This window comes from Penaeus monodon, chromosome 6, assembly GCF_015228065.2.
Source record: "Penaeus monodon isolate SGIC_2016 chromosome 6, NSTDA_Pmon_1, whole genome shotgun sequence".
Lineage (NCBI taxonomy): Eukaryota > Metazoa > Arthropoda > Malacostraca > Decapoda > Penaeidae > Penaeus > Penaeus monodon.
In genome coordinates this window covers 52,187,180-52,202,179 of record NC_051391.1, presented here as the reverse complement: position 1 = coordinate 52,202,179, position 15,000 = coordinate 52,187,180, and the positions used below count along the sequence as shown (strand labels likewise).

The 15,000-nt window shown below is 40.4% G+C and overlaps 1 protein-coding gene across 1 annotated transcript in view; it reads right to left on the bottom strand.

Annotated features, from left to right (window-relative positions):
* LOC119574630 (flotillin-1-like) overlaps nt 1–14,286 on the bottom strand; it is a 20,209-nt gene extending 5,923 nt beyond the window's left edge. Inside the window, exons 1-5 of the mRNA XM_037922002.1 lie at nt 14,108–14,286; nt 2,375–2,450; nt 1,654–1,744; nt 1,291–1,434; nt 1,031–1,150 (exon numbers count right to left, since the gene is read on the bottom strand). Coding sequence (XP_037777930.1) covers nt 1,031–1,150; nt 1,291–1,434; nt 1,654–1,744; nt 2,375–2,450; nt 14,108–14,162 — 486 coding nt within the window. The 5' untranslated portion in view covers nt 14,163–14,286. The remainder of the gene's footprint in view (nt 1–1,030; nt 1,151–1,290; nt 1,435–1,653; nt 1,745–2,374; nt 2,451–14,107) is intronic.
* Nucleotides 14,287–15,000: the final 714 nt, after the last annotated feature.

Sequence of the window (15,000 nt, the reverse complement as noted above, 5' to 3'; positions counted from 1 at the left end):
GACCCCTTGCAACTTGGCACCAGTGCTGTCGCAAATGCCAGAATGAAGTTAAATTCCCCAACTACCCAAGGGACTCAGCTCTTTCCTGTTGATATCTAGGTAATACACTTGACTCATAGGGACTAAGAGCAGTTTATCATTGCCTTAATCCAATTGGCCAGGATGGCAAAAATACATACCATGCCCACTTTTATATCATTATATATATATATATATATATATATATATATTATTCATACATATTTCACTTGTTTACCGTTTTCCTAGATTTTTAAAATGCATTTTTTATCATTTTGTGTTTTGTGTTATTAGTATTTTAATAACATGATTACATCAACAATAATAACAGCATCAATTTTAATACTATTAAAGAGAACAGTACATTTTCCTGCAAATTCAAAAAATAATACAGGCCAATTTTATCTTTAAAGAGACAGTACATTTTCCTGCAAATTCAAGTAATGGTCGCTAAGGCTAATTGACTCCTTTTAGGCTGAGCACATGTGTAGCTATCTGTATGCAACAAAGTTCACAAAAACTACAGTGGATTGTACATAAGTCTGCAGTCATCGGGTTAACTTTGTTCTGTCCTCTCCTAAGACAACACTGATTCCAAAAGTACATGGACTCCTGCCCTTCATTTGAATTACATTAGTGATGTGGTGAGGAGGAAATTGCTGCATGGAAAACAGCTTCTCTTTCATATCACCCATACCCAGGGCTGGGATCTTAAGAGAAAATTCCAGCACCGCTGCCGAAACAACACGAGAAGTGCCATTTACAGTTTATAAGGTACAGTCTCAACTGGCATAAAGAGAGGTACGAAGGGTCAGTTCTAACAGTGAGGTTGTTCCAGCACCAACCCATGGATTATCACTTTTCACGGTATAGATTCAATGGTCACTCCTAACATTAATAATAATTATAACAATATGATAATAAATATCATTAGGAATATAAAAAAAATACATATATACCCATGTATGTAAATAATGGCTAGCTGGATGCATCTTTCTACCCTGAAACCTACCACCTCATCTGATATATCTCTGATGGTGTAGGAGAGAACATGGAGGCCGAGATTACAAAGGTCTTTGGAGGCCACTTCAAACACACGCCCATTAAACAGCTTCCGATTCTTATAGATATCCTGAAAAAAAAATCATATAAAAATCATGAAATGAAATGTCAACAAAGAGCTCATACTAGAATATTTAGAAAGGAAACAAATGTAATTCATAGTACAAACATGTATGACAGAACGCAGAAGACGAGCACAATGACTCCCACCTCTACTGTCATAGCGCCAAGGATGGCTCTTTGGTGACCCTCTAGCGTAGCAGTGATGAGTGTCTCGATCTCTGCTGTGGACTTGGTTAGAAAGTGTTCACATGCCCGCTCGAGAATCTCTGGGTGCTGTGTGCTGATCTTAACCTGCAGGAATGGATCTCATTGTTTCAAAAATAAACTGATTATTGTTCTGAACATCTTAATTATAAATGACATATAATAAAGCACTTCATAGTTTTTTCCCTTCCTAACCATACTAGTATCACACCTATTCGAACAATGATCGATGCGTTATGGTTTGTCAAAAAGGTAATTCGATATCTCTAAGCTAAGCAATTTGGGTAAATTATGTATCACACTCACCTGAGCAACTCCACTAACAGTGATGGGGACTCCCTGGGATGTGTAAACGCCTGTCGAGAGTACTCTAATGGTCATTACATTGAGTGACAACCTGTAGAAGGAAGGGGATTAGTATTGATATTAGTATTGTTCATACACTGTAGATATAAGAAACAACAGGTAGATGTTTAAACATAGATAAAATTTACATATACATTTTCTCTTTTTTTTTTCTTATCATTACTAATTTTTCACTCTATGAAAATTACCACTTGCTATATAACTACACACACAACAGGTATTATTTTGGTACTATCAAGGGTTGATACGAGTCCAACCTCTGTTCCAGACTTATCAACTGCCCAACTTCACTTTCCAGTCTTCTAAGATTCCCCAAAACTTCTGAACTAATTAACAATCTTTTTACTCGCCATCATCCTCAGATTCACTGCCTTACTGCTGCATGACTACATGACCATCAGTTATGAACTGACTGCTGAATGATCAATTAGGATTTTTATCTGCCACACCAATTTATATCTTTTTTATTATTATTTTTTTTTTTGGCTCACTTATTAATGAAGTGGTGAACTACTCAAGCAACTTCATGAAGTAGCTGTTGAGTGACCAATTAACAATTCGCCGCCTCACAGATGAATGGCCAAATCATCCATCTCCTTATCCACACTTATTCAACGAATCAATAATTTCTTTGGACTCATTCATGAACTCATGGACTCACCTGCGCCACCGCTGGAGGCACGGGAAAGCAATTATTCTTCCGCCAGTGATGAGTGCCGACTTCCGGTAGCCTAACCCTACAGGAGAGACAAGAAAAAAAAAGGAAAATTTAAGAAATGACCCTTTTCTGACTCTTTTCATAAGAAAATGAGCTTGTAGTAGATTCAATATTTATTCTGAGAATTTGATTTGTTTTAAATACTTTCCTACCAAACTAATAGCTGAACGTAACCTTATTCTAGGCGCTGTATTGCTAGACCCTAATGCATTATTTGACATGTACAAATGATCATCACTAATATTATCACTATATGTATTATCATCATCAATAATAATTAGTACTAGCAGTAGCACGATCATTACTATAATCATAATCATTAACATAATCATAATCATAATTATCATGAAATTTTTTATATACTCAAATCGTTATGATCAAAGGAACTAGATTATCAAGTTGGAACACACTCCTCAGATATGCAACACTCTCTATCACATAGCAGCCTTTGGCTTTGATCCCTGGATAGAGAGGCCCAGCAATATGAGGGGACATTTAGCTGTACTTTGTCGCCTCCTGAACTCTCTGCCCCATCTTGCGGTCACCTGCCCTTACACAAGTCCCTTACGTTTGTAGCAAAGATTACCAGCAAGGGAGTGGCCGTCATCGTTAAATCACGACAAAGAGAATTATACACGTTTACGAACGAGATTACGATAATAACCAAACGAGACTAGGAAACACTCACGTAGAGATCAAGTTAAAACACGAAAGTTCTCATGATATTTTGGGGCTCCTTCAAAAGGCTCATGGGGTCGAACAGACACAAATAGACAGACGGGTGACTCGGTGAAGATGGAGTCTCTCCACTGGGAATTCTGTCACCAGAATTTCCATATCTCCCTCGCCAAGAATGCCCAAGTTGACCACGAGGTCACGCATTACCTACAACAGCATGGGAACATAATTCTCCCAGAAAACACCATCTGACCAAACACTCACAGAGGACAGTTCCCTGTCTACACCAATCACACCAGAAGAAAAATAACCACAATCAAATGCACCAAAAACGCAACACCAGGAGCAGTCAACATAAAATAATTATAGAACACCTTCCGCCCATCATGATCCGTTAGCTACACCATATCTTCAATGTACCTTTGGTAACAGGGTATATCCTCGATTAAAAATATAATGCACAATGCATAGTGCTAGGCAATACCGCTTTCCCCTACACAGGACCAAGAGAGATCGCCCTCGGTCTTGCTGACAAGCAAAAAATCGTCACACAACAGGGCGTCAGCAGGGCAACGGACAAGGACTGACATGACGATCTCAAATACAAAATAATATACACTTAAAAAAATAGTGTATTGGACCATAAAGCATATCGCTTTATTTGTTAAAATCATTTAATGACACACCGCCAGGATCGAACCATTTCATTCAATATAACTACTTTATACATATCCTTAGTTTATGTACGTGTTTTAATTATCCTGCTCAAAACTATTGTATTTAACAATCAACGTAAGCAATTAACTGTCAGCGGTTCACGGGAGAAGGATCGGTGAAGAATCGCCTCCTTTTTTTGCCGTTTTTTCGGGAGTTCACACCCCGTCATTCAGTGTTGCCTGCACTTGTGTAGTTCTCATTTTATTTTATTTATTTATCTATTTTTTATTTGTTTCATTATTCTTATTCTTATGTGTGTGTGTGTTCGTGCTTACGATTAGTGCATTATGTACTTCTATTTCTAACTCTGATAATGAACACCTTTAACACTGAGCTAAATTTTCCATCTAAGATTCAAGTGCTAACTTAACCAGCAAGCCCCACGAGCGTCAGAGTGGCTCGGACTACAACAGGTATGATTCGCTACACTAGCATATAGAGCTGTCGTGGTTGCAGTAACAAACACTTAAAAACTACAAAATTATATCTGTACAGGACAAAGCATTACTCTGGGTGCATGGTGCAACATTTACTGACAGAAACCTTATACGAAACTAAATGCATGGAACCACACATATACACTGAAAAAAAAAGAAAAGAAAAGAAAGAAATTAGGTCCGACTAAGCGAACACTAAGATAAACAATAATTCATAGAGAAACACATAAACAAAACACGAATAATTCGGGCTGGACCAGAACACTATCACTCATAGAACACGAAACATCTACACCAATCTACACACCCACATGAAGACAAAATAACTCTGACCGTCCATAATTCTTAAGGTATGTTTTCGGCTATGAGAAAAAAAGTAAAATAAATAAATGAGTAATAAAAAAAAATCAAGGAAAAACTACATTAAAAAATAATCCTACTACTAACAGCAGAAGTCACCCTCAGAATGTGGCCTGGATTAACCAAACAAGGGAGAGGGTTGGCCACTTTGATGCCCCTCATTGCAATGAATTCGGCGGCGCTGTTACCACGGCTTACCCGCCTAGTGGTGTTGGGATGAAAGGCTAGCGACTTATAGACGAAAAGGTTTCAGGTTAGGGAATATCTTAAAAACTAGCTAAATTTTCTCATTCGATTGCCTGTGATTGTGGGTGCGCGTTTTGCATAAGGCAGACAAGTGAGTCAAAAGTCCAATAGGATGGAAATCCGTTTATAGCCGGATATATTATATTCTCACTGCACTTTGCTCTTTCTCTGTCACTTCACAGCTAACCCTCGATATAATCCTTGTTTTTACTTTTTTTTTTTTTCCACAAATAAAACCCTTCTTACACTCCCCCTCTTCGAGATGCACTGCTCTATTAACGATTTCTTATTTTTCTCAAAACTAATATATGTACTGTGTATTCACCATGCTCTCCTTTCACCCCCCTCCCTTTGGAAATAATCAGGCCTTGTTGTTGATGAATTCATACACCTCAAAAATTTTATTTCTTACCCGTTTAAAATTCGTCCCCCAAGCACTTTACACTTTTTCTTTGCATGTATCCTATATTTTAATTCCCCTTCATCATCCATTCTGTATCTGATATACACCTGCCCTCTTTTCCTTTATTTTTTTCCACAAAAGATCAACAAATACAAATTAACATAAAATCGAAACAGAAAGGTAATAGTTTGGATGAAGTGTTCTAAAGTTCCTCTGATAAAAAACGTTCTTTCAGCATTCACGCCTAACCACTTATTCTCTTTCACACTCGTTCTGTTCGTCAACATGCTGTAAAAGAATCATTGAGGAAATCTTTGAAGACGAAACCCGAAACACTCCCAAGTATCAGTTTCATACACCGAAGTTAGAGAGGAAACCATCACATCTCAGCCCTCTACCTCTGACACACAAACACTACCACAACGCAATGTAAAGACACCCCCCCACACACACACAAAACAAAAAAAAAATAATAATAAAAAAAATATATGGGAATATTGGTCCGTGATTCCCGAGGATTTCAAGTCTTCCACTCGGGAATCCCTTCTGACTTGGGCGTACCTAAGGGTGGGGTACGCCCTCGCTTCCACCGTTAATTGACGCATCAGACGCCAAGCAAAGAGACGCTAAGTGGTTTGGACTTACTTTGACAGGCATGCTGAAAATCGCTGTGGTGTTTTTCAATTAGAGTCCACTTCTTCACTGGCTCTTTTACTATCAACATCTCTATTTACATAAGACACAAGTCACGGACGGTATGTTGATTTTACATTTTCGAAAAAACCCAAAACCTTTTAAATTTCACCTGTCTTTGCAGCTTTCAACTCGGTCCGATTGGTTCCGACCACCGTATTTCCAGTATGAGGGAAAGAAAAGAAAAAAAAGAAAAAAAAAAAAAAAACAGACTGGAATAAATTCAAGCCAATATCTCTCATATCATTTTTAAAATTTTAATCTAGACATACCATCGAAATAGAGAAGCATTGGTATCATCTCTTTGTGTGGATATGAACAGCAATGCTACATCCCAAGAGAGCGCCTCGAAATAAAATTTTTGTTTTAAATCCAAACCCGAAGGGAAAGGGCAAGGGGGGGCTTTCCTGACTTTTTTATAGGGAACGTTTTTTGGGAATTTTCCTCTTTTTTAAGAATTTTTGGGTTTTTCGCTCCATGGTGATAATCTTTGTGAGGGTGGCTATGGAGGAGGCTAGTTGATGCGGTGTATTTCGTAATATGTGATCTGGGCTGGTAGTAGTTCGTGGCTGAAGTGAAACGGGATTAGGTGTAGGTTTATTGGGGTCTTCAGCTTGTTTTGATTAGAGGAAGGTAATTCTTCGAGGTTCCTTCTTGTCTTCAAAGAGAAAATTCTTCATAAGTTTGTATTATGCGGGTTTTATTCGGATCATGGATTTTGGGGGTTTCCCCACGATTTTTTTTTCTGATGGAGTGACGTCTGTTCAGGGATTTGCACAATTTGAGGTCAGGGCTTGATTTCTTTCATCGTTGATGTCTTTCAGGACATCTAAAGTTCCATGCAAGGTATTGTAATCTACAATAAATTTTCTTTTTTAGTTTAAGTAGCAAAAACTTAACCTCTAACAACTACAAAAAGGTCCCTAGCTTTGCAATTGTCCCTGTGGTGACTAATCTCTAGTAATTAATGCGGCGCCGTAGCTCATGATGCTAAGGCGGGTGTCAGAGGATCCGTTAGTTACATGAAGTGTAGAAGAAACTTCGTCTGTGAAGATAACGAGGATTTGTTTTGATTTTTTTTTTGTACTTTCCTTCCTCGTTTATTGTCCTTTTTTTTAAGAAGGTCAGTGGAAGACTCCGAGTCTAGTCTAGAATTGTGATCTGAAATATTTTCTGAGAATTTAATGTCTCTCTTCACTGTCTTTTCATTTCTCTCCTTTAATCTCTCTCTCTCAATCTTTCTCTCCCCTCTCCCCCCCCCCCTTTTCCTCTCCCTTCCCTCTCCTTTTCCCCCCTTTCTCTCCCTCTTTTCCCCCCTCCTTCCCTCCTCTCTTTCTCTTTTTCCCTCTCTCTCTCTCTCTCTCTCTCCTTTCCCTCTCTCTCTCCTCTCCCCTTATTATTCATATAAATATTATAATTATTATTAATCATAATCATTATCCTAATAATAATTTTAAAAAATATTATCTAAAAAAATTATTCCATTTCTCATCTAATTATAGAATTTTTCTTCTCTTTACATTATATTTCACAAATAAAATTTCCACTGTCATTATTGATTATTTTTAAATTATCATTAGTATCATTATCATTTTAATCACTATTTTTATTCATCTTTTTTACTATCAGTATTATTAACATTTTCATTATCATTATCATTATCATTACCATTATCATTATCATTACCATTATCATCACCATCATTATTACTATTACATATTAGTAGTAGTAGTAGAATTGATGTTGAAATTATTAGCATTACTATAATCATTATTATTACTATTATCATTTTCATCTTTACTATAATTGTTATTACTATCATCATTATCATTATTATTACTACTATTACTACTACTACTATATCTGTCATTATCCATCATAATCTAATATCATTATCATTTATAATACTGCTATTATTGTTATTATTATCATTATCATTATCACATAGTTATAACTATAACTATAATCCTCATCATAAATATAATTATAAAATTACACACTGTCATCCATCATTATCATTATCATTGTCGCTGATATCGTTTAGCACTTGTCATCATTACCAAAACTATCACAATTATCAGTACTATGGAGACACTAATACCAAAGAATAAATGCTTACTGCTATGTGACACTTACCCGGTTTTCCAAAACTTTTCTACAATGCTTGACTCAAGAAAACCTGGCAAACACAACTTCATTTGTAATCCCTTCCTTTTTTTTCCTGTGGTTGTGTAATCGTTTTTTTCCAATCCCTTTTCCCTTTTCAACATATTAAGCGGAATCACTGGCATACCACGACATTCAGTCTTGGCACTCGTGCAGTAGCGTTTACATTAGGGTTGGTGAACCTTCGGTGAACCTTGAGTCAGGAAAATAAACCTCAACATTTGTTTCTACGTGAAAATCGGCAGTAGAATCTGCGCATCGCCGCACAAACATAGGGTAGATGCAGGCTAAAATTACCCCTTGGCAGTCAGTCAGTCACTCACGCATTCACTCATTCTCCCTTTCTCCTTCACTCTCACTTTCACTCTTTCTCCTTCACTCTCACTTTCTCTCTCTCTCTCTCTCTCTTCTCTCCCTTTTCTCTCCCTCTCCTCTCTCTCTCCCCTCTCTCCTCTCTCTCTTTCCCCCTCTCTCTTTCCTTCTCTCCCCCTCTCTCTCTTTCCCCTCCCCTCTCTCCCCCTCTCTCCTCTCTCAAAAATCTTTTCTCTCTCACCCTCCTCTCTCTCACCCTTTTTCCCCTCTCCCCCTTTCTCTCCTTACCTCTCTCACTCTCTCCAAACCTCTCTCTCTCTCTCCGTCTCCCCCCCCTCTCTCACCTCCCCTCTCTCACCTCTCTCTCTCTCCCTTTTCCTCTCCATTTTCCCCCCTCTCTCTCTCTCCTCTCTCTCTTCCCCTCTTTTCTCTCCTCTTTTCTCCCCTCTCTCTCTCTCCCCTCCCCCCTCTCTCCTCTCCTCTCTCTCCCCCTCTCTCTCTCTCTCCTTTTTCCCCCCCTCTCCCCCCTCTCTTCCCCCTCCCCTCTCCCCCTCTCTCCTCCTCCCCCCCTCTCTCTCTTTTCTCCCCCTTTTCTCTCTCCCCCCTCCTCCCCCTTCTCTCTTCCCCCTCTCTCCCCTCTCTCTCTCTCTCTCCCTTTTCTCTCTCCTCTCCCCCTTCTCTCCTCCCCTCTCTCTCTCCTCTCTCCTTCTCTCTCTCTCTCCCCTCTTTCTCTCCCTCTCTTTCCCCTCTCTCTCTCTCTCTCACCCCTCTCTCTCTCCTTTTCCCCCTTTCCCCTCTCCTCCCCCCCCTCTCTCTCTCCTCTTCCCTCTCTCCCCCTCTTTTTCCCTCTCTTTTCTCCTCTCTCTCTCTCCTCCTCTCCTCCCCTCTCTCTCTTCTCCCCCCCCTCTCCCCTCCCTCTTCTTCTCCCCCCCCCTCTCTCTCTCTCTCCCCTCTCTTTTCTTTTCTCCCTCTCTCCCCCCCCCCCCTCTCTCTTCTCCCCTTCCCCTCTCTCCTCTCCCCCCCTCTCTCTCTCTCTCTCTCTCTCTCCCCTCTCCCTTTTCTCTCTCTCCCCCCTCTTCTCCTCTCCTCCCCCCCTCTCTCTCTCCCCTCTCTCTCTCTCTCTCCCCCCTCTTCTCTCTCTCTCCTCTCTCTTTTCCCCCTTCTCTCTCTCTTTTCCTTTTCTCCTTCTCTCTCCCTCCCCTCTCTCTCTCTCTCTCCCCTCTCTCTCTCTCTCTCTCCCTCCCCTCACCCTTCCCTCTCCCCTCTCTCTCTCTCTCCCCTCTTTTCTTCCTCTCCCCCCTCTCCTCTCTCTCTCCCCCCCTCTCTCTCCCCCCTCTCCCCCCCCTCTCTCTCTCTCTCCCCCCTCTCTCTCTCCTTCCCCTCTCTCTCTCCCCCCCCCCCCTTTTTTCTACCTTTTTCCCCCTCTTTTTTCTCTCCTTTCCCCTTTTTTCCCTTTTTCCCCTTTCCCCCTTTTTTTTTCTCCCTCTCTCCCTCCCCTCCTCCCCTTCCCTCCCCTCTCTCTCTCTCCCCTTTTCTCTCCTCTCCCTCCTTCCCCCCTCCCCTCTCTCCTTTCTCCTCTCCCCTTTTCTCTTTCTCCCCCCCCCCCTCCCCCTCTCCTCCTTTTTTCCCCCCCCCCCCCCTCCCTCTCTCTCTTCCCCTCTCTTCCTTTTTCTCTCCCCCCTCCTTTTTTCCCCTCCCTTTTTTTTTTCTTCCCCCTCTCCTCTCCCCCCCTTCTCTTCCCCCCCCCTTTCCCCCTCTCCTTCTCCTCTCCCCTCTCCTCTCTCTCTCTTTCCCCTCTCACTCTCTCCCCTCTTTTTCTCACTCTCTCTCTCTTTTTTCCCTTTTCTTTTTCTCCTCCTCCTCTTTTTCTCTCTCTCCCCCTCTTCTTCTCTCTCTGATTTCCTCTCTCTCTCTCTTCCCCGCTCTCTCTCTCTCTCTCCCTCCTTTCTCTCTCTCCTTCCCCCCTTTTCTCCTCTCTCTCTCTCTCTCTCTCTCTCTCTCTTCTCTCTCCCCTCCCCTTCCTCTCTCTCTCTCTCTCCCTCTCTCTCTCTCTCTCTCCTCCCTCTCTCTCTTCCGTCTCTCTCCACCCCTCTCTCCTCCCCTCTCTCCTCCCTCCTCTCTCTCCCTCCTTTCCCCTCCCCTTCTCTCCTCCCCCTCTCCCCCCTCTCCTGTCTCCCTCTCCCCCTCCTCCCCCCCCCTCTCTCTCTCTCTCTCCTCTCTCTTCCCTTCTCATCTCCTCCTCCTCTCTTTCTCTCTCTCTCTCTTTCTCTCTCTCTTCCTCTCTTTCTCTCTCTCCCTCTCTCTCTCTCTCTCTCTCTCTCTCTCTCAAAAAGACGATAAACATCTTTGAAAAGCGATGGTTTGTAGGGATAAATAAATAAATAAATATGTAAACAAGTAAATAGTAAATAATTACGCAAACAAACAAACAAACACATAAATACATAAAACGAAATGAAAGAAGAAATACCCATCAAAATTCACGTTATACACCATGAACTTTGCAGAAAAGAGGGAAGAGGGTCATGAGCCAAGGAAATTTAATACTAGGAGATGTTTGGCCCTGGCTGGCTGTATCTGAGAGGACACTCAACGACCCTAAAGTTGTTTTGTTGTTTTTTTGTTTTGTTTTGTTGTTGTTGTGTTGTTGTTGTTGTTGTTGTTGTTGTTGTTGTTGTTGTTTTTAGGCGTAAGTGGGAGTCAGTTAGAGACTGAGGGAGTGGATGGGTGGGGAGGGGAGGGGAGGGAGGGGGAGGGAGAGAGAGGGGAGGGGGGAGGGGAAGGGACGGGAGGGGAGGGAGGGGGAGGGGAAGAAAGGGAGAGAAAGAGAGAGAGAGAGAGAGAGAGAGAGAGAGAGAGAACGTAAGTATCTCACCCACTAAAGAGAGAGAGAGGAGAGAGAGAGAGAGAGAGAGAGAGAGAGAGAGGAGAGGAGGAGAGGGAGGGAGGGAGGGAGGAGGAGGAGAGGGAGGGAGGGAAGGGAGAGGAGGAGAGTGAGAGTGAGAGAGTGAGAGAGAGAGAGAGAGAGAGTAAGGGAGAGAGAGAGAGAGAGAGAGAGAGAGAGAGAGAGAGAGAGAGAGAGAGAGAGAGAGAGAGAGAGAGAGAGAGAGAGAGAGGAGAGAGAGGAAGTGTGAATGAGTGAGTGAGTGCGAGCATGCGCGCGCGTGTCTGCGTGTGCGAGCGTTTGTGTATTTTTTAAACAAGTGTCAGCGAGAGAGAGTTTAAGAAAGGGTAAGGTTTAGTGTATTTGTCTTTCCTAAATGTTAGCTTGTACGAGTAAAAATTGCGAATGTGTGTATGACCGTGAGAAGCAATCCCATACATAACCTACTGAACTGTCATACGGGGGCTTTGAAAATTAACGTCGACATCCATCAACTAACATATGGGCCCTTTTTTATTATCGTTCAACATCGGCTTACCAATCCTAACATTATCTCTAGCAGCATCTCCGCTGCTTGGATTAGGCATTTCATAAATTCCATACTCAGCAGGATCTACCTCCTCTGACAAGTCGTCAACACAGCGTTACATGGCGTAATGTATTTGCTCATGACTCAGTCTTCCCATTTGTTTTGCAATACATAAATGATGTTCTAACACCGTGAATATCATATATCTATGCATATACTGCATAAATCCATATACTTGTTGTGATGCCTGTTTGCAAATGAAGTATGCAATCGTGTATGATTACTGTTTATTGTTTGTTTGTTTTTATACAAATTTAACGCAAGGAGTAAGTCAGCGACTAATTTTCTATGGCAGAGATGCCGAAGACTACTATTACGACTTTTTTTTTTGGGTGGGGGGGTGGGGAGTGGGGTGTTATTTTTCGACAGTTTATAGCACATTGCATTTACTGAGGACTATCAAAATAGCTAATAACTAAGCCGGGATTCCCTACATGTTACCTAAAAAAAAAATACTGATACATTCAATGAACAAAATAAAAAATGAACGGGTAACTCATCCTTCCTGCCTAAATTACCCAGATAATAAGAATTAAAAGATGAATGTCAAAGTAACATTATCGAAACGATTTCCGTCACCAGTGAAAGTGAAATGGAAGCAGATATGGCTCCATGTTTTTTCCCGGTCATCCTATCGCCGAAAATCCCTACGTCTAGTCTGTGAAGGAACAAGAAACGGTCTACACATACTTAAAGGCGTCGTCTTCAAGGTCAGCTGACGCCAGGGGTACCAACATGTAAAAGGGACAACGCACGATCGCCAAGTACCGACTTTTAATTGAATATAGCTTTAAAGATACGTATATATAAAAATAAACTTAGCTAAGTTACATAAATGACCCTTAGGAACATTGGACAGACTGGCGCTCCGGACTGGCGCAGGAAGTGAAAATATGATAACAGTTACCGTAGTTATCGTACACGGAATGCCACTGAAAATACTCATGCTACCCTACAGTAGAGCGAGTGTCCACTGTTACCAAGAGTTCAAATACTTTCATTATGGTCTTTTTCACACTAGGGGGGCCAATATACCAGCTGTGATTATCAATGAACTGGGATGACGTTCAGGTGTTCAGTAATAATAATAATAATAATAATAATAATAATAATAATAATAATATATATATATATAAACACACACACACACACACACACACACACACATACACAATAGTAATAATAATGATAACTAATATAGTAATAATAATGATAACTAATATAGTAATAATAATGATAACTAATATAGTAATAATAATGATAACTAATATTAATAAGAATAATGATATGATGATATGAGGATGAGGACGATAACAACAATAATAATAACAATGATCGCAATAACTATATTTAAATAATAACAATATTTATTATCATCAATAAAAGTGATGATGATGATGATGATGATGATGACGATGACGATGACGATGACGATGACGATGACGATGACGAGCGATGACCAGAGGGCGATGACGCTTTACGATTGAAAGTACGATGACGATAACTGCGGCGGAAATCGTGTAAGCAAGAGGGGCGTGACCGTCGATCGTTCAGCGGTGTTGTATATACAAAATAACAAATATATAGACAGACGGACTGATAGACAAATGGATAGATAGCAATAGAGAGACAGAGAGACAGACGCACACATACAGACAAACGGATAAATAGATAGGTAGGTTGGTATAAGCATAAATCAACCGATAGATAAATGGATAGCTAGATAGATAGACAAAGACTGATTAACTAATGTAGACTAATAGACTGAGCAATGGATAGACAGTCACGAAGATGTGAAAGAGAGAGAGAGAGAGAGAGAGAGAGAGAGAGAGAGAGAGAGAGAGAGAGAGAGAGAGAGAGAGAGAGAGAGAGAGAGAGAGAGAGAGAGAGAGAGAGAGAGAGAGAGAGAGAGAGAGAGAGACGGGCGGCTATATTAATATGAACCAGATGCCTGGCCTCTCTCTGGCGTCGGCCTAAAACGATTACATAATGCTGTGTTCAATAACGAAATTTAATCCTGGTTGGCGTTATCGGAGGCACGAAGTACAGCAGATTTGAAGCTATAAAAAAATGTATTATACCATATATAAAAGACTGCGCACATCTCTTAATACGATCTTTCCTGCTTCACCACCAAATGGATATAGCAAAATAGATACGCGTTAGAATAGATAAATTGAAAATAACCTACCTGATAATACGATGACCTCATTCGGCCCGCATGTCAAGATAAGAGGAAATACCATTTTTTCTTAATTTCTTATGGTTTCCCCCTTTTAACTACACTGAAGTGGAGAGCTACAGTCCCTCTTCACACGACCCCAACGAGACACTGACTCTTCTGCTCTGGATGAGGTCTTGCGCCGTCTCCGCATCCCGTTTTCTTTAGCTGAACACGAAGATGTATTATGTAATTTCTTTTTTGTGACTTCTTTTTCTCTTTCACTTTTTCGGATTCTAAGTTTTTTTGTGTGTTTATGTCACCTTATATAAATTAATAAATACAGTATTAATGGATGACTGATGACAACGTCGTAATTGGTAATAGGAAAGGAACGGACAGTATTTTTTTTTATGTTAAAATCACTCTCTAGGAAAGGAATCGCCGCTGTGAATCACAGGCCCACGTCGACTGTCTACAATAAGTATTTCGCACATATCCACGAACTTTTAATGCCTATGGCTATGCGAGAATGGTATGTCATTTCTTTTTGCTATTATTTGTTGCGAATTTATATATATATATATATATATATATATATATATATATATATATAATATATATATATATATATATATATATATATATATATATATATATATATATATATATGTATATATAAGTATACCAAGTGATTAAAAAGGATTTTTTTTTTTTTTTTTTTTTATTACTTTGTATACGGTTTAGAAAAAAATATATTACTTTGATTCGGTTTTCACAGATAAAGTGATTATTTTCTGAAATCCTTCCTTGTGACAGAGGACATTAATCCATTAGCACAGGACTACTCAACTATTATGGGCAAAGGTCCAATTAGACAAGTTCCAGTGCATGAGAGTGGGATTTAAACTATATTATAGTGC